Below are 20,593 nucleotides of genomic sequence, written 5' to 3' on the forward strand. Positions count from 1 at the left end.
TCTCATCTCCACCAGTCTAGCTAGATGTATGCATTTCGTGTTCAATGAAAGCCCTTATTTCAAAAACTAAGGTAGAAAGAGAGAGAGAGAGAGTAGGAAGAAGAGCACTTGCTGCACAAAAATGGGGACTTGATTTGAATCCGTAGGACACATGTAAAAAGCCAGAGCTATAGGGAACAGAGATAGGAAGATTGTTGGGGCAGCCTAGCTCCAGGCTCAGTGAAAGGCACCATCGCAAAAGAACAAGGAAAAAAAAAGCAAGATACCAAAATCATCCTCTCCGATTTCCACACAGCCAGATGGACACACACACACACCACTGAGGAAGATAGCCACTGTCATCTTCTAGCCTCCGTGCACGAGTGCGCAACTATGCACCCACATCCACATCCACAGGCACCACTTCCAGGAGCTCTAACACCCTCACACACACACATGCAGGCAACACCAGTGTACACAAAATAGAAGCAAAACCCTAATTTAAAAATAAATAAGTAAAATAAAATAAACCAGGTGTGGTGTCACACACACCTATAATTCCAGCACTTGGGAGACACAGGCAGCTCTCTGTGACTTCAAGGCCAGCCTATTCTACATAGCAGTTGTACATGCAGGCAAAATAGCCATATATTCAAAATAAAATTTAAAAATGTTTTTATGTGCATATTTCAGAGTTGGAAAGATGACTCAGCAGTTAGGAGTGCTTACTACAGAAGACCCAGATTTGGTTCCAGTACCCACATGACAGTTCATAGCCATCTGTAACTCCAGTTCTGGGAGATTCAATGCTCCCATGCCCTCTTCTAGCATTGGCAGCACCAAGCATGTGGCACATACATGCCATCAAAACACTCGGACACATAGTATAAAAACACAAATACAGTTTTTTCTTTTTTGTTTTATTTTGTTTTGCTTTTTGAGACAGGTTTCTGTGTAGCCTTGGCTGTCCTGAACTACCTTCGTAGACTAGGCTGGCCTGGAATTCACAGAGATCTACCTGCCTCTGCCTCCTTAGTGCTGGGACTACAGGCTTGTGCCACTGGGCCTGGCTGTCTCTATCTTTTTTTTTTTTTTTTTTTTGGTTTTTGGTTTTTGGTTTTTCGAGACAGGGTTTCTCTGTGTAGCCTTGGCCAACCTGGACTCACTTTGTAGACCAGGCTGGCCTCGAACTCACAGCAATCCGCCTGCCTCTGCCTCCCGAGTGCTGGGATTAAAGGCATGCGCCACCACGCCCGACTCTCTATGTATATTTTAATATGTGTTATGGAGTCTTTCCAGATAATGGTGGGGTTCTGTTCTTAGTTGGGTTTGTTTTCAGAGCATAACATTGAACACTAGCAGTGTAGCTGAGCCTGTGTTCAGCATGTGTGTAGCCATGAATTTAATCCTAATCCCAGTACCAAAAAGGGGGGAAAAAAAAAAAAAAAAAAGCATGTCATAAGTGCTCTGAAGAGCATTAAGTTTCACCTTTGGTCTCAGTGCAGTGTGCGTCATGTCTTGCCCTGGAGCAGCAGCCTCCAGTTAAGACAAGGTAAGACATGCCCAGAGAGCTCTGCTTCGCGAAGACTCCTTCACATTAGAACCTCGAGAGGTAGGCAGGCTGGCAGAGCGTGCCTGTCACTCAGCAAGCTTGCACCTCTGTGTCGGCCCAGGGGTCTGTACTTCACAACTTTAGGATGCATGTGTACAGTGTAGCGGGCACCCTGTCCTTTATGCCCTGATCTTAGACATGTTGCCAGAGTACTCACAGCTTGTGTTAGACACTACAGGTAGATTTTACTTTACACACACACATCCTCACATATCTAGGAGAATAATAATCAAGGCATCATAATGGGAGAAATACTGAAAAGTATCTGCAAACTTTATGAATGTTTATGGCCAAGTTTATGGGTGGTTTGAGCTTCAGAGAAAATTAGTGCCTTCTCAGATATTTAAAAAAAAAAAATTCAACTAGCTACAGTAGAAGTAGCATATATTAAAAGTAAGCCAAATGTGCTGCAGTGCATGCCTGAGGCAGGAGGATTGGAAGTTAGGACCTTGAACTAGATAGCAGGTTCAAGGTCACTTTGGTTAACTTAACAAGATACTATCCTAAAATCAGAAAATAATTTTAAAAGGGGCCAGATGTGGTGGCACATATCTTTTATCTCAGCACTCAGAAGTTAGACAGTTCTTAGTATGACTTGCTTTAAAAAGTTTAAAAACAGCTGGGTGGCTGTGGTGCATACCTTTAATCCCAGCACTAGGAGGCAAAGCAGGCGGATCTCTGAGTTTGAGGCCAGCCTGGTCTACAAAGTGAGTACCAGAACAGTGAAGGATACACAGAGAAACCCTGTCTCAAAAATACAAAAAACAGGAGCTGGAGAGATGGCTCACAGGTTAAGAGCACTATCTGCTCTTCCAAAGGTCCTGAGTTCGATTCCCAGCAACCACATGGTAGCTCACAACTATCTATAATGAGATCCAACACACTCCTCTGGCTTGAAGGAATACATGCAGGCAGAGCACTGTATACATAATAAATAAATAAATCTTTTTTAAAAAGTATTTCTTTGTAGATCTGACTGCTATGAATATGAGACTCTGTGGCCTCTGTTAAATCTCAGGTTGCCTTAGCAATGGTCCTCAGGCTGTAGGTCACAAACCCCATAAGGATCACATATCAGACATTTTCGTTGCAATTCATAACAGTAGCAAAATTACAGTTATAAGGTAGCAGCAAAACAATTTTATGGTTGGGGGTTACCACAACAGGAGGAACTGTATTAAAGGGCCACAGCACTAGGAAGGTTGGGCGTCACTGGGTTAAGAACTCTGTGGGGGTGAACGTCCGTGTATCTCAGGCTGGCCTCAAAACTCATCAAACTCCTGCTTCTCCTTCCTGCGCTTCCCAGGTGCTGGGACCTACAGGCATGGACCTCCATGTTCCATGCTGCATTTATATTTGTGGATAAAATAGGCAAAAAGTAGAGATCACTTTTCATCAGATAATGCTGTTTTGTCTAAGCATTAGCATTAGTACAGGGCTTTAAATTAATTTTAGTGAGAGAATTTGGTATATTAGTCTTAGTGAAGTAAGCAGGATGCTGAGGAGACAGCTAAAGTGAGCAGCAGATACGGGTTGCCTAACCTAGAGGAGGTATAACATAACGGGTCTCAAAGAATTTTAGACCAATCTGGTGCAAGTTACCAATTACATGGGGCCCCAGAGAAAAGAGTTCGATGTATTAGGAGGCAGATTTGGGCTTGCAAGAGATAGATGTTTACAGAAATGGATTCATTTCCTTCTAGAAAATGAGTCCTTTCCCCTTTGGTAGGAGACAAGTTCTGACTGCCTCTGCCTCGCGAGTGCTGGTATTTCAGGGATGTGCTACCATGCTGTTATTGAAAGTAAACCCTCTGGTAGCTCCCAGGTAGTAACAGACCTCTCATACTACACGGCCACGACTGGCCATTTAATAGAATTTTTTGTTTTGTTTTGTTTTTTCAAGATAGGGTTTCTCAATGTATCTCTGGCTGTCTTGAAATTTGCTCTGTAGACCAGGCTGGCCTTAAAACTCACAGAGATCTGCCTGCCTCTGCCTCCCAGGTGCTAGGATTAAAGGCAAGCACTACCATATCTGGCACAGAATTGTTAGAAACCTGTTTATTTAGGTAAAAACAAATTGACTTATAACTGGGGATGTATGTGTGTCTTTAATCTCAGCACTTGGGAGGTAGAGGCAGGCGGATCTCTCTGAGTCCGAGGCCAGCCTGGTCTACAAAGTAAATACCAGGACAGCCAGAGCTACACAGACAAACCCTGTTTGGAAAAACAAAACAAAGCCAAAAAACAAAAGTACTGTAAATAGGACCAAAAAAAGAGAAAAAAGCATTGGCACGTAGGCACTGAAGGAACAGCACACAGGTATCTGTGGGACTTCTCGCTAGACTGAGAGTCCCGTGACATCAAGGCTTGTTGTTGACCTAGTTCTGTCTTAGGTGCTCAGGATGTCTATCATAGCTCCTATCATGAGATAAAAGTCTTCAGCAAAGATTTATGGGCAGTAGCAGGGTAGGGTAGATAAAGGCCAATTGGCTTCTTACAAAGAAAGGCTTTAAAATCAGTCAGGTACTTCAGAGACTGAGCCAGACGCTCACCAGTATGAGATCAAAATATGTTACATAGTAAAACTATCTCAGAGGGAGGTGAGGGAGGAAGGAAGTTACTTTTATCAAGCTTAAAGGAAAATGAAGGAATGAAGTGACTGCATAAAGGCAAAGTCATTATAGCCTGGAGAGTCTTCTGTAAAATTTGCCAAGTCACAGAAGGAGCAAATGGGGGTGGGGGTGGGGGAAGGAGTCACTGCCTGGAGCCTGAAGTCCAGGCTTAGGAAGTAATAGAAGTACAGGAGCGGTGACCTGTATGGACTCATGATTACAGCGAATAGGAAGAGGTTGGAATTTGCTGTGCAGTAAGGCTGGGCCTGCGGGAGGTCTCTCTCCTGGCCTTTCCACAGCCGTCAGCCTGAAAGGCATGAAGCAGCAGTGTGTCAGGCCTCTGTATCTGTAAGGCTGTATCCTCCTTTGAGGAAAGAGTAGTAAGAATTCTGCCTAGCAGAATGCAAAAGCACTTGAGACTCTTGTTCTAGCTAGCATGAATGTGGTCCCTACCCACTGGAACGGGGACCTTGTAGTGATGCTTGTGCATACAGTAGGCACTTAATAAATATTTGATGACTGAATGTTGCCTGTGTTGTCAAATGCTGCAAATGACTGAAAAAGGATACTTCTCCTGGCACAGAATAAATAAAATTAGGAACAGGTTTGGTAAGGGAGCCTGAATATAACCCTAAAGAGTGGGCTCCCGCACCTGGCTATTTGAAAGGCAAATAAGAATGTGGCTCAGAGCAGCTAGAGCTCAGCCTTCCTAACGCTGCGACCCCCAATACAGTTCCTCATGCTGTGGTGACCCCAGCTGTAAAATTAGTTTCTTGCTACTTCATAGCTGTAATTTTGCTACTGCTATGAACCGTCACATAAATAACTGATATACAGATACTCTTAAACAACCCCCAGGAAAAGGTCAGTCAACCCCCAAAGGTTGAGAACCACTCGACTAGCTCATGAGATGCTGTGATTCTGGCCCAGAACTTGCTGTCAGTGTGGAGACAGATTAAGACAAATGAGGGCTTTCATCCCCAGGGGCTGAGCTTGCAGCCTCCCCTGCTGGTTCAATAAGTGAGCTCCCAGTGCCTGAGTTCCAGGTTTCAGACCAGCTAAAGCTAGCCAGACCTGAAGGGCTTGTGTTGGCAGTGCCAGTTTCCGCCCCGGCCCCTGCCAATGTGGGTGGTTGCTCTGAAGCGCTCTGCAAGGGAAGCAGGATTGGACTGCAGCCCAAGCTACTGCTCCCTGGCCTGCTGTGTGCGGTGCCCTAGCTGAAGAGAGCACACCTTGCTGAAACAGCAGAGCTCTGCGCTCTGAGAGGACAGAATAGTTTCTTCTTGGGGAGACAGTTCATGAAGAGCAAGCCATGAGAAGATCAGGAAATTCAGGTGGGTTCAAAATTGCAGAGAGAATATTTTTTCATCGTTACTTTTCTATCAGAATACCTGGGGCAAGGATGTTGCTGAGCCTTATTTAAGGCAAATCTACTCCCTATAACCCCACTGTGAAGGGGCCAGGAACTTGGTTTAAGATGGGATTTTGTTTCTGATAAGTCATATTACTAGTGGCATGCTTGGTGAGGTCCTTAGGTCCTCTTCAGAGCCTTGTAGAGTGCGTGCATGCCTGTGGTTAGGTCCAGGTCTTTGGCGATTAGGAATAGAGAAAGGAGTGCTAAAGAGAGGCCAGGCTTTCTCCATCAGCTGACCTACTCAGTCGCCTGAGTCTAGCACCTCATCGTGCTAGTAAGCATTCTGGTCTGTCTCGGCCCTGTTTCCGCCTTTCCTGAGTCTGCCTTCTAAACCTCTCAGTGATGTTAGACACCTCTTAACAGAGTGAAGCAGAGAGGAAGGAAAACAATAGCAACCACTTTATTAAGCACTTCCTGGGCCAGGCACCTTGCTAAATATCTGCTATGCATTATAGCTTCTCCACCACAGAAACACCCTGAGCAAATAGAGGCTCCGAGAAATGAACTTGTCTTTAGAGGCACAGCTAGGAAGTCACAGTTAGGACCTCTTTCCCAGTGGTCAGACTCCCCCCCCTTTTAGAGTTGTCAGTAACCCTACTGCTATGCAGTCCTCCTACCCAACCGGTTACCACACCTCACCTATCAGCCTTTAGGAGACTTGCTGCTGTGCGTGTGTGTGCACGTGTGGCAAGCATGGGTGTGGAGAACAGGCGTCTGTGCCCACTGATGCCTGACAGTTCACGTTGCCTTCTCTGAAGAAGCAGGGATAGGACCCAGGTCGTGGAATGCTGCGGCTGCTGTGGGTTGAGCAGTGCTGTTAGCACTTTGTCCTGTGACCTATTAACCCCTCCCTTAGCCTACACAGTCAACCAGAGGATCTAAGGAGAGCTAGACCTAGACATTGGAATCCGAGGTAACCAAAAGTGGCCTATGCAGGACATATTGCATAGAAATGAGGCTGTTGTTTAGCCAGGGATCAGGAAAAGGCTGTTTCAGTTGCTCCCTTGGACACTGTCCGCCCCGGGTCATCAGCAGCGTATCTCATGCAGGACTCAGGCTTTTCTCCATCTTGGTCACTCAGCCTGAGTGCAGCTCCTTCTCACCCCTCTGACCTCTGATCCTGTCTCCATTTTATACCTGCTTCTTCTGACTCAGACCATGAGTGTGTATCTCTTGGTCCTAAACTACTGCCTCTGTCTTCAGAGTGATTGTGCATCCTGTGGCCAGTTTCCCTCCTGCCTCTGAGAGTCTGCTCCCTGCCAGGAAGCCCCTCCCCCTAGGAATGTGAATAAACCATTTCCTCTGTCCTCCCAGCTCCAGAGGATTCCCTGTGTGGGATTCTTTATTTCTTGTGTCTGAATTGTCATTGGCAGACCCCCTTCTTCAGCTGCCCCACCCTTGGCTGCTGCAGAAGTGTGCTTCCCACCCTCAGTCTCCAGTGAGGGTGAGTCCGCCATAGCTACAAGTTCCTGGTTTGTGAAAACACATTCGTGTGAGTTCAGTTTCTTATAGCCAATCCTCTAGGCTTGGCTCATTAAAGATGATAATTAACCCATTGCTAATTGACCTGAGAAGCCAGCCAAGCAGCCTGTATTTTACCAGCCTTGGTGGTAGATTTGGAGTCTATTTTAAGGTTTCCTAATAATCTCAGTAAAGACTTCACTTTTCCTGTCTGCATCTTATTTGCTCTAAGGACATTTTGTAAAATTAACAAGCTATAAAGCTTGATTGAAGGCTTCAACAAATGTGAGAATAATTGGCTCCATTTAGAGAAACAAGAAAAACAACCTGTAAACTTGAGTTTGCAGGGGGGAAACCCGTGTGATATTCATTTATTCACCACCCCCACCACCCCCTTCTGTAACCAGAAGAGCAGTAGCAAGCTGGACTTTCAAGACCAGAAAAAAAGAACTGGCTGGTGGTACATGTTCTGACTCCCCTAAACCAAGGGGAGGGATTGTGGCCAGAAAACTAGCTATTGCTGAGCACTGAGCAGCAAGCCTGAGGAGCGTGCTCCAGAGGCCTGTCGGCATTCCAACCCTTCCTCCTATTTCCTGCCTGGTTCAGGTTTTCTCCCTTCCCCAAGGCTGCTGTGAGGTGTTGCATCTCGAAACTCAGCTTACATCAATCAGTATCTGGTGCCTGATGCTTGGTTCCCTTCCTCTCTCTTGCTGTCCCCACACTCCATAAAGTAACCTGTCTCCTTTGCTGCTCCTGTGTGGGCCTCTGCTCAGTTTCCACCATTCTTGTTTGTCCACCTCCTCACCTAAAATACCCCAGACCATAGACCAACCTTTTCCTATGTTGGCCTAAAGGTTCCTTGTGCTTTTCCCAGGACCTGCCTCTTAGCCCCTGCCCCCACCTCAGTACCTGCTTACTTTATCTCTCTATGGAACTGAGCTAGGACAGAACCGGCACATATCACCTCTCCACATCGAGCTTTCAGTTTTCCTTTCTGCGTGGTGCCACGGCGTGTGGACCCGATGGGCTGATAGATAGCTGGAGCCCTGAAGCTCAGGGTTTCGGTTCCTGCTGCTGGTGGGGAGCGCTTCACTGACCTGCAAGGAGATACAAAGGGGCTTTCTTAGGGTGCTTTTCTTTCAGCTCTTCCCTGACTGAACCCCCGTTTTCTGTTCAAAGTGGAAATGATTTATGTGAGACATTTTGTTCTTAGTCTAGCAGCCCTTTACCCACTTTTAGCCCCAGTCCAGAAAGGAACTTCGTCCTACCCAACCATTTACATTCTCTGCTTTTCAAGTTGATACAGAATGGAAAATATGCTTCTGATGGAGTTACAGTGGGGATTACGTCATAGATTTCATAGGTATTCCCTCCTTTCCAAGCAGAGGACCAACTTTAACTTTTAACCTTTAACCTTTAACCCTTCTGCCAGAAACTTCATTGCCAAGTAGAGCTCATCTTAGAGTTTGTTTGTTTTGTTTTGTTGTTGTTGTTTTTGGTTTTGGTTTTTTGAGACAGGGTTTCTCTTCGTAGCATTGGCTGTCCTGGACTCTGTTTGAAGACCAGGCTGGCCTCAAACTCACAGCAATCTGCCTGCCTCTGCCTCCTGAGTGCTGGGATTAAAGGTGTGCGCCACCACACCCATCTTGGAGTTTGCTTTTTAAAGCAGGTGGTCCAAGGACTCTCTCTATTTTGATATATCCTTTACCATATTAAACTGTTTGTTATTTTGTCCCTCTGTGATTCAACTGCTCGATTCCTTTATATGGGAGAAGCTCTTCCAGAGTCAAGAGAACTGTGTTTTTCTCTCCACCAGGCTTATTCAACTCCCACCCTACGGCCGAATGCTCTTACAACCAGCACAGCATGCTGGGAACAGGTTTCCTGTGTCTTTGTGCAAGCGGTGGACATTCTGCCCTTCACCTTCCCAGTTTACAAAATAGCATGAATACATTTATTACCACCACAGTGTACTTTAAAAACCCAAGAGTACGTTTTGGGCTCTGGTAGCAAACTGTCTCTGTCATCTTCTCATTTGGGAAGCTATTAACCTGCACTCCCTGTATACGCAGGTAATCAATTTTATTCCTTGTCAAGTTTCTGATGGGATTAAGACCAGATAGTTTAGTTTTACAATTACGCTTAGTTATTTAGGGGTTAAGATATTTTTAGGAGCTGGGCGTGGTGGCACATGCCTTTAGTCCTAGCACTTGGGAGGCAGAGGCAGGCAGATCGCTGTGAGTTCAAGGACAGCCTGGTCTACAAAGTGAGTCCAGGACAGCCAAGGCTACACAGAGAAACCCTGTCTCAAAAAAACCATTTTAAAAAAGGATCTTTTTAGGTCTAGATAGATGTTTTAAGTTGATAATGACAAGATAAGATAGATATTGATTTATATTCAGAATTTTAGATGCACCAAGATAGAAAAGATGTTTTCTTCAAGGCTGCCAAATACAAATAGCCAAAATACTAAAAAATGTAACATTTATTTTTGTTTTGTTTTGTTTCTTTGGTTTTTCCAGACAGGGTTTCTCTATGTTATCTTGCTGTCCTAGACTCGCTTTGTAGACCAACTGGCCTAGAACGCACAGTGATCCTTCTGCCTCTGCCTCTGCCTCTGCCTCCCAAATGCTGGGATTAAAGGCATGCGCCACCATGCCCAGCTAAATGTAACATTAATATAATTCCTGATTGTTTCATGGTTCTTCTTGCTGTAGGTAGTTTATTGTATATATGTGTAATATAAATGTATATGTAGCTGGGCGTGGTGGCACACACCTTTAATCGCAGCACTCAGGAGGCAGAGGCAGGCGGATCTCTGTGAGTTCGAGTCCAGCCTGGTCTACTAAGTGAGTCCAGGACAGCCAAGGGTACACAGAGAGACCCTGTTTCCAAAAGCAAAAACAACAATACATATGTAAAAAATTTTTATTTAATAAAAAACAAACAAACAAGAATACTGTGTCCTTCCTGCTGGTTGGATTGCAATGAAGAGAAGACCCTCTTACAAAATCTGGGTGAATTGTCCTATATAAACAGGTAGAATCCTTTTGAGACCTCTTAGCTCCAACTTACATACTCCAATGGAGCAAATCTCTTTTACCAGCCACAGGAAGTGTCATTCCCTTTAAGGACAAGGTTGAATGGCCATAGCAGACAAAATTCCCAGGAAGACCAGGTTCATTCTGAAAGGTGTGCAAATGAGAGCTGGGGCAAAGTAGGAGTTCCTTTTCATTTGTCTCTCTTCATGATAGTTCCTATTGAACCTCTAAGGATGTGCTGCAGGCAGGCTCAGGATGTCTGCACCCCAGGCTCCTGCTGTGCCCTGGAAATCCCCATCTCCAGGAGTCCCACGTCCACACATGTGGCCTTTCTCCCTCTTGGCGAGGAATCACACTGCTTCCCGAGCCATGTACCCACCCAGGGCCTGCCTTAATGACAAAGGTGTTTCTTCTCACTGCCCAAGCACACACCCGTCTGCTCCTGGCCAGGTTTCTGCTACAGTGGCCTGGGACTCCTGGAGCCCTTTCACCATCCAGGTGAGCCAAGGACCAACCATTGCAAACTTGTTCTCTCCTCGCTCCTTTACCTCTCCTCCCCTCACTCCCACCCCCATTCAGTGGCAGCGGTCTCATGCCAGAAAGGAAAGTCCTGTATCCATTACATAATTCTCCATAGTGCAAGCAGTAGCTGGGGCATAAGGTCAGAGGTCATACTGGGGTCAGGTGGCTGACACACACTGTAACGACAAGGTGGTTAAAATTAGACCACAGAGAGGAAACTGGCAGTCTTGTGGAAATGCAGAAGTTTCCTCTGCAAGTGAAAGACTGGGGATGCAGGGAGGCCACTGTGCGTGCCGCCTGCCAGGCTGTTACTCATTTCAGCTCTGTTCTTTACTGCCTTCAGCCCCTGCTTTTGTATTGCTGGCCTTCCTCACCACGCTTACCTGCTCTGGCCCTTCAAGGAGGTCTCCAGGATCCATTAAGTTCAAGGGGCTCTAAGCCTCTTCAGGGGACCTCTAGATGGAGGCGGTCAGATGTTTAGCCTATATTCTACCCTGTGGTGGCAGTAGCCATAGGTGAGTGGCACATGGGCACGGGAGAAGGTGGCAGAGAATGAGGCTGTGGCACAGACGACTGGTATGCGCTGCACTCTCCCTGGCCAGCCACCTAGCAGAGTGCTGACTCGTGCCACCTTGTCTTAGAAGGCATGGGTCATCCTGGATCACCTGTTGCTGTGATCCCCAGTGGGTTTCTCTGTGGCTGCCAGTCTTTCCCCATGAGCCTAGTATGTGTCCACTTTATTCTTATAGCACCCTGCCAGGGAACCGTGGGAAGTTCAAGATGCAATCTCTGGCACCAGTGGGCTTGCCCTCTGACTGCAGGGGTTAGCATGTGAAGTGGTGAAGTGGGGACCTGCACAGTCCAGCCTCCACCTCAGTCCTTCACCTCTCCTTTCACATTCAGAAATCAGGTTGGAAGATGAGTCGGGAGAAGGTGGGGCTAGAGATAGGACTCATCAGGTCAGAGCACTGGCTGCCCTTCCAGAGGACCTGGGGTCCATTCTCAGCACCACATGGCAGCTCACAATCACCTGTAGCTCCACTTCCGGGCGATCTGACACCACCTTCTGGATTCCTTATGCACGAGGCATATATGTGGTGTACAAACATACATGCAAGCAGAAGACCCATACACATAAATAAAGTAAAATAGCATCTTAAAATGGGCCTTGGTCATTTAGTGTGTCCTGGAGTCATTGATGATAAAAGTGCTGCTCTCTGTCGTACCTGACCAATATGGCATGGAAATGGCCCTCTGTTTCTTAAATGCACACCAAGCAGGGCCCTCTTCTTCCTTGATGACCATCCAGTCAGTAGGCAAGACAGGGCCCCAGATAGCAGAGAGGAGGACAGTAGAAGCAACGCAGGTACAGTGAGAGGTGAAGGTATGCATATATGGTCTCGTAGGGAGGATTCCAGTCTAGATGACTATGGACACTGCATCTGAGACCTGACAGATTTGACAGTTGCTCAGGATAATAAGTCACACATCAGCTAACTGAACCCCAGCTTCTCGGACAGCACTGTCGTGTGTGCTGCTATAGCAAAATGGGAGCAGCCAGTGTGAGCCGTGGAGGACAGAGGTTTGGCGAACTCGCCTGCTCTGCCCCAGCCTCTCCTGATAATTCCCTACCTAGTTCTAAGGTGAAGCAGGACCCATCCAGGTAAGTTCAGAATGACTCGGCTAAGATGAAACGGCCCAGAAAGCTTATCTTTGAATCTGCAGATTGTCCTGGAGGGAGTCTGCAGCTGCAGTGCCAAGGGTACTAGAAAGCAGTTTTCTGTGACAGCCAGCCTGCTGCAGTACATTCCTTGTCCTGTTACTTCTACTCCAAACAGAGAAGAAATTGTTTTCTGCTTTTCCTTTTTTCATAAGACTTGAGAAAAGTACAAGCCTTGAAGGTACCTGGCATTGGCCCTGAGGCTGTCTGCTGCCCCAGGGATGACCTAAAGCAAGGCCCTGGTGACTTCCTTCCTTCAGAAGACCTTGGTCCTTGCTTGCCTCCATCCACACGCACACTCCTGTTGCTCATACTGCCTCCCTCCACAGGAACTTTGACACAATTCTCATGTGCCCTGCAGCTAACAAGGTCTCTCATCTTCATCCCCCTCTCAGAAGACGCTGTTTTTCTTCTCTCCCTCTCGCCCTGTAGGTTATTGCAGCTGACTGCAAAAGGGTCACAGTGCTGAAGTATTTTCTGGAAGCCCTTTGTGGACAAGAAGAGCCTCTGCTGGCATTCAAGGGTGGAAAATATGTGTCAGTGGCACCCGTCCCAGACACCATGGGAAAGGAAATGGGAAGCCAAGAGGGAAAACAACTGGAAGATGAGGTACAATGCGGGAAGAGCCTGCTATGGCAGAGGGAACGCTCCCTGCCCCATGCCCTGATGCCCAGGCTGGAGCTTCTCCTTGGGGTTATTTATAACCTCTCACTTCAGTGTCTGTTCTCAAGAGTGCACTCTGCTGGTGCCCTTCCTGCCAGTCCACCCAATGCCTCCATCTACGAGTTCCAGATGCTTCTTTTTAATGTTGCATTGGAGGAAGGAGTTTAATAATGTTCAGCTCTGGAGGCTTAGGAAAGAGAGTAGAGAGAGAGGGGTGTTAGGGTTCAGGCTGAGGATCAAGTTTATAGATGTGCAGAGCTCAGCACAGCACAGGCCTGAACTCCGGCCTCCGGCTCACGTACAGGAAGAGCTGACATTGCTGGCCCCATGTGGAAAATCACCCCGCCGCCCGCCCCCCCCCCCCAGTCTGCTCTCCCTCTCTTACTCCCTCCCTCCCTCCCTCCTGCACATCCTGATGTGATTAAGGAATTCTCCTCTTGTTTGTTTGCCCTTGGTTGTTCCTGTAGCCTTTGCTTCACTCCAGAAGTGTGTGTGTGTGTGTGTGTGTGTGTGTGTGTGTGTGTGTGTGTGTGTGTGTGTGTGTTTATGTGTGTGTGTGTGTGTGTGTGTATCCACTATGCATGTTTGCCTGTGTACCCAGCTCTGCAGACTTCCTTGATAGTTGCCCTATTGAATATGATCTGATGGCCCAGTTGTGTGTCAGTTTAAGTGAGCATTGCTTCCCATTCTCCTTCGGTCTGTGGGTTCAGAGTAAATGAGACTGTGTGGTGGAAATGGAGCATGTGTGCATTTAGCACCCTTGTCAGCCTCCTTGCTCTGTGTGTGGATGTGGGTAACTCTTGTCTTGGTGCGTACACACGTCTCACTTTTGCCTGAAGGTTGGCTCTTTTCTGTTTACCCCATAGTATTAAAGACAGGGGTCTTAGGTAGAAAGAAACATGGGATAGAGAGAAGGGACGGAAGCAATTCTAGCCAAAGGCCAGGTCACCATAGGCCAACACAGTCATTTGGCCCGCAGCAGTCTCAAGCGCCCGGTGGAGCAGGGCGGGGTACAGGGATGAAATCAGCAACAGGCCAAGGAAGCCAGATGTCAGCTGGAAGCTGTCGTTTAGGATTCAGGCGGTGATAGAGTGGCCACCTTTGGAACAGAGTCTTCAGAGAAGCAGTCCTGGCCTGGCTTCATTAGGATAGCTGGAGAGCTCCACCCCATGCCTGATGACACAGGGCTCAGCTTCCAGGACAGAGGTGGTTCCAGGGCTATAGCTAAGCCCACGATTCCAGACTCTCCAGATGAGACCTGGGCAAGGAATAATGGGAAAGAATGAGCTGTCAGCATGGGAAGAGAGAATGGAGCTGCCAGAGCCGTTGAAGTGTCCAAACTTTAGCAGGCAGAACAGTGCGGGAAACACAGGTCCATGATGCCCGTACCTCTGTCCTTTTTCTCACCCATGCTGGAAGGCTAACGGAGGCAGTGGAGGATGACCAAAGCCAGCTCGCCGGCACGGCTGTAGGAAATGCCTCCCCGCAGTAGAGCTTGAAGCACAAGCCTAGCTTGGCAAAAAGGTTCTCCTCCCACCCGGGAAGAAGCAGGCTGCCTCTGGTGCCTGCTCTAGCTGTGCCACAGTACTCTCCTTCTGAGGCTTATAGACCATGCAAAGGTTCGTGACCCACACCAGGCTGCCCACTTGTTCCTTTTCCCACGAGTCTCCTGGGTTCCTTTATGTTAGTGGTCCCTGGGAAACCCTACTTACCCTGGTCTGTGTAATTTCATAACCTTGCACTTCCTCGTTTGCTATGAGAGCTGAACAAACCTCAGACAAGCTTCTCTGACCCTCCTTTGACCTTAAACCTACTCACTCCAAACCAGTGCTAACTGTCCATCCCAGCCTGGTCAGAGCAGGCAGGAACACTCTTCCTCCGTGAGCCAGCAGGCATCTTGTTGCACTTGCTCTTGTCCAAGTTAACCCTGTCAGCAAGGAAATGAATGTGCAGTCTTCTTCCTTCCCATGGCCAGATATTGATAAGTAAATGGTGCCTGTGGACAGCACCCTGGACCCCCTCAGACTGTTACATATTTTATTTATCCTTAGCTCCCATCTCCCCAAATAATTGGAAGAAGTTGGGGGGGGGTGTAGAAGGACAATTGTAGTTCTTTTCACCATTTTTTGGATTGAAGGGGGTTGTCTTTGTTGGTTTGGTTTTTTGGGTTTTTTGTTTAGTTTGATTCGGTTTTCTGGTTTTTCAAGACACAGTTTCTCTGCATAGCCCAGGCTGGACTCAGACTCACAGAGATCCACCTGGCTGGGCCTCCAAAGTGCTGGGATTAACAGTGTGTGCCACCACCACCCAGCCAATTTGTAGTTCTTAGGGATAATGTCAAACCACCCATCTTCCTTAGGTCCTCCTCCTCATCACCTTACCTACACTTATAAACTACTCTTCACCAAGGAGGGAGTCCCTGTCTGTCTGAGTAGGCCCAGACCTGACAAAGTTGAGCCTCTAAGGGCTGGATCTGAGCTTGCTCTCTCAATTCCGAACCCCAGTCCTGCGTTGTGGTTGGTAAGAGCAGGCATGGGAGTCAGTCTCACTTGAATTTGAATCCCTGCTCTGCTTCCTGCCACCTCTGTGACTCTGAACAGGCCATTTTACTCTAACCTTCTTCATTTATAAAGCACAGATGATGACAATAGCTATTGCACAGGCCATTGTGAGAACTAAAAGAGTTAATGTATGAAAAACACATAGCCCGGTACACAGGCCGTAAAAAGCACTGAGTAGCTGGTAGCTGTCAGTGTAGTCATCATTATCATCCTGTTAGAATTACAGGAATCTTCCTTCTCCTGTTGAATCACTCCCTATGTTCCCCTACTAGCCCCGTCCCCTTGGGCAGCTGTATGTTCTCTCCTGACCAAGGCCAAAAGTGAGAGAGTGAGGAATAGAGCTAGGACCACCCGGGGAGCAGTGGCTGTTGAGAACTAAGTCTGCAAGTGAGGAAGTGCCATCCCTGGGGAAGGCTCCATCAGCCTGGCAAGGAGGCTCCTTAAACTAGCCAGCCACCTCCTCCTCACTCTGCCTAGGCCCTTGGAGGGCAGCAGAGCAAGGCCATGTTATGTGAATTTTTTAATGGGGCCCAGAAGTCCCCACGCCACCAGGCTGTAGTCTTAAAAAGAAATCAGAGCAAGGTCTGTAGAGCTGCAGCATCTACTCCTGATACTGTCTGGGGCGAGGGAGCTTCCTTGCTTAACTCCCAGATGTTGGCCAGAATGAGTCCTGTCAGATATTAGCACGAATTAGATTTAAATTGAGCAGTTCAGCTTTCTCTATTGTTTACCTCTTGACTCATTTGTAATTTCAAAATGAAAACAGGTCCAAAGTTTGTGTTGAGTGTGTTCAAGGGAGAATAAGGAGTGTGAACACAAGCATGTATGTGATTATGAGTGACATAGGTATGAGTGTGTAAGAAAAGCTCTAGCATGTTGGGGTGCAGTTTGAGGGGAACAATAATTCCAGCCAACATATTCCAGGGAACCCTTGGCAAGGAGTAACCTCCCCGCCCACTGCCCTGCCCCCCCCCCCATGGTGTGGGGACTATAGACAGAGGGTGGGTCAGCCACGTACCATGGCTTATGATCTCCTCCTTCTCCCTGTCTGTGCCTTCACCCCAAGGAAGAAGATGTGGTGATTGAAGACTTTGAGGAAGATTCAGAGGTTGAAGGCAGTGGCTGTGAGGATGACATCAGGGAACTTCGGGCCAAGAAACTGGCTTTAGCAAGGAAGATAGCTGAGCAGCAGCGTCGCCAGGAAAAGATCCAGGTGAAACCTCACTGGAGACTCTGCTTCCACTGAGGAATGTGGCTATCATGAGGGTGTTACTGTGCATACAAGGCAGGAAATGATGTGATCAGGGGGTGGCTGAGCATCACATGGTGAGCTCTGAGGAGGGGGAGGGTCTTCTCGGACAACACCACTCATGCCGTCTTTCATACAATGTGAGGGACTCATCTCTTCACCATGTGTAGATACTCAGGGAGGGCACTCCTTCCCGTGGGATGCCAGAGCCACAGCTGCTTAACTGGATTCTCAGGGCACTGGGAGAGGCCCCGTTGGACAGAGCGTCGTCCACATCCTCCCAGGTAGTAGCTACCCAGTCTACATTCAGGGGTGACCTCACTGTCAGCCCTCCTGGAAGTCTAGGCCTTCGTTTCCAGCAAGTTTTTCTCCTTGCTCCTTGGCCTTCCGAGATCTGTCTCCTTGTACTAAATACTTACTTCTCCAAGGAAGTTCAGCTCCCTCTATAGACTTTGTACTTGGAGAAGCAGTGAACTTCTCTCCCTATCTCTCTAGGCATGTTTCTTTAGGTCTCTCTTCAGATGTTCGTCTCCTCTCCCTCTCCCTCTCTTTCCCATCCATCTCTTTCTCCTGCCCAGCCCCCAGCGCCTCCCTCTCTCCATTTGGAGACAAGGCCCGTGTGGCTCTGGCTGGCCTGGAACTCACTGTGTATACCAGGATGGCCTTATGTTCACAGAGTTCACTTGCCTCTGCATCCAGAGTGCCTCCAAAGGCAGCTGTTGCTACTCCTGGCATTCTGTTCTCCTCTTGAGTGTATGGTTTAGTTCAGAAAGCCAAGCAAACTTGATGTAATTCAGAGTCTGACACTTACTAGCCTTATTAACACTGAACTAATTATTTAACTTTGAAGAGCCTGTTTCTTCATCTGCAAAGCAGAGTGATAATGCCTCCCTTTTACTGTCTGCAGAGGCATGAGACACTGCCACCAAAGTGCTTAGCCGACAGACGTTTCCTTTGTCTGGTAGTAGTCTCATCCGCCTGTCCCAGGAGAGGAGCGGTAACAGCTGGCGTAGGTCTTTGGTATGGACATAGCCGTGTCCTGCTGCTGCTAGGGTATAGTATACAGCACCCTACATGCCTGCCTGTTCCAGTGTGCCCGCTGCACAGACTTCCTTCCCATGGCTCTGGCTGTAGACCTCGTTGTGGCCCAAAGAACAGCATTATCCTCACACTTCTTTTTCTGCCATTTTCTTTCTCACCATCAGTCTTTCAAAAAAGTTTCATGTCAAGTCACTACTTCCATGTCTTGGCTCTCAGTCCAGCTGTTAAAAAAAACTACTGCCAGAAATCACCTAGGACCTATTATTACCAAACTTTTTTAATTTTATTTTTATTTTATTTTTGGTTTTCTGAGACAGGGTTTCTCTGTGTAACAGCTCTGACTGTCCTGGAACTCACTCTGTAGTACAGGCTGGCCTCGAACTCACAGCCCAGCTATTGTTACCAAACTTAGCCCTGCTGTGCATGAAGGTGTCAGCCTGTAATTCCAGCCGTTGTGATGTGGAAGTAGGATTTCAAAGCCATCCTCAGCTACAAAGCAAGTTCAAAGCCAGCCTGAGCTACATGAAACCCACTTAAAAAAAAAAAAGATTTATTTATTTATTACTTATACAGTATTCTGCCTGCATTGTGAGCTTGTACACCAGAAGAGGGCACCAGATCTCAATGTAGGTGGTTGTGAGCCACCATGTCGTTGCTGGGAATTGAACTCAGGACCTTTGGAAGAACAGACAGGGCTCTTAACCACTGAGCCACCTCTCCAGCCTGAAATGCACTTTTTAAAAAAATAAAAACAGCCGGGCGTGGTGGCGCACGCCTTTAATCCCAGCACTCGGGAGGCAGAGGCAGGCAGATCGCTGTGAGTTGGAGGCCAGCCTGGTATATAAAGTGAGTCCAGGATGGCCAAGGCTACACAGAGAAACCCTGTCTTGAAAAACAAAACAAACAAAACAAAAGCAAAAATTTTAAAAATAAAAAATAAAAAGCCCTAGTCCTGTTATAGTTGCACATGGCTTTGGGTTCTTAAGCTTCTTTCCTCTAGCTTTCCACTGACACAGTGAGCACACTGCTGTTTTCCCTGCGACTCAGAGCTATGTTCCCACTGACACAGTGAGCACACTGCTGTTTTCCCTGCGACTCAGAGCTATGTTCCCACTGACACAGTGAGCACACTGCTGTTTTCCCTGCGACTCAGAGCTATGTTCCCACTGACACAGTGAGCACACTGCTGTCTTCCCTGCCACTCAGAGCTGTGTTCCCACTGACACAGTGAGCACTGCTGTCTTTCCTGCAACTCAGAGCTATGTTCCCACTGACACAGTGAGCACACTGCTGTCTTCCCTGCCACTCAGAGCTATGTTCCCACTGACACAGTGAGCACTGCTGTCTTCCCTGCCACTCAGAGCTATGTTCCCACTGACACAGTGAGCACTGCTGTCTTCCCTGCCACTCAGAGCTATGTTCCCACTGACACAGTGAGCACACTGCTGTCTTCCCTGCCACTCAGAGCTATGTTCCCACTGACACAGTGAGCACTGCTGTCTTCCCTGCCACTCAGAGCTATGTTCCCAGGCTTTCTTCGCCCATATTTATTATGTATATGAGTGCTGTAACTGCATGGACACCTGCAGGCCACAAGAGGCATCAGATCACATTATAGATGGTTGCTGGGAATTGAACTCAGGACCTCTGAGAGAGCAGACATTGATCTTACCTGCTAAGCCATCTCTCCAGCCCCAAACAGTGCTCTTGATTACTGAGCCATCTCTCCAGCCTATCGCCATTTTTTTCACTACACCATCCTTTCTACTGTGATTTAGTCTAGCAAGCTGAGTTGGTATTTAACAGAAAGTTTTAGTTGACTTCATTGATGGCAGCAAGCAGAATATCATCTGAAGTTCTAGCATGGCCTTTTATCCCTGGCATCTGATTTCTTATCATAACCTGTGTGTTCTCCTCTTCTAGGCCCATTGCCACTGCTGCTGTAGCTGAGGGGCTAGCTAATAGCAACCATGGCTCTACACTGGATAATTCCAGAGGGTGGCACTGGCTTTATAATCCGTGAGTGGCCCCTGTTGGACTTACATAATACTCAGTCTGGCCACCAGGCTCCAGCCATACTATGAACTCACAGTTCTTTTCCCATAGAGCCGTTCCCCTAATCAGAAATCACCACTGCCTTTGCTTGCCTAGTGACTTAAAGTTTAATTCCTTCTAATGACGTTTTAGGCTTCCAGTTTGCTCCCAGTGTGCTTTTCCTACTTTGTTTCCCATTAAAACACTCCCTGTGAGACATTATTAGCTAGTAAATGGACACTAGGCAAAGTGGTTGACTTTTCCAATTCTGTTTCTGAGTCTGTAAAATGAACTCAGCACAGCACCTGCCTCACAGTTGCTATACCTTCTCAGGGTGAGCTGTAGTGTGTTCTAAAATGCCAGTCCAGGTGACATTCACACCTCTCTCTCTCTCTCTCTCTCTCTCTCTCTCTCTCTCTCTTTCTCTCTCTCTCTCTTTAGTTTTTTGTTGTTGTTTTGTTTTGTTGAGACAAGGTTTCTCTGTGTAGCCTTGGCTGTCCTGGACTCACTTTGTAGACCAGGCTGGCCTTGAACTCACAGTGATCCGCCTGCCTCTGCCTCCCGAATGCTGGGATTAAAAACATGAGCCACCACGCCTGGCAACATTCCTCTCTGTTCACTGCCCTACACCTACTCTGCCCTTTCCTACCTTTAGATCTTTGTTGAGTCTGTCTCTCGATCTGG

The 20,593-nt window shown here is 47.5% G+C and overlaps 1 protein-coding gene across 1 annotated transcript in view; it reads left to right on the forward strand.

Moving 5' to 3' along the window:
- Smg6 (SMG6 nonsense mediated mRNA decay factor) overlaps positions 1-20,593 on the forward strand; it is a 236,533-nt gene that overhangs the window by 196,471 nt on the left and 19,469 nt on the right. The window contains exons 14-15 of the mRNA XM_051157931.1: positions 12,794-12,970; positions 16,652-16,798. Coding sequence (XP_051013888.1) covers positions 12,794-12,970; positions 16,652-16,798 — 324 coding nt within the window. The remainder of the gene's footprint in view (positions 1-12,793; positions 12,971-16,651; positions 16,799-20,593) is intronic.

This window comes from Acomys russatus, chromosome 16 (genome assembly GCF_903995435.1).
Source record: "Acomys russatus chromosome 16, mAcoRus1.1, whole genome shotgun sequence".
In the NCBI taxonomy this organism is placed as follows: Eukaryota; Metazoa; Chordata; class Mammalia; order Rodentia; family Muridae; genus Acomys; species Acomys russatus.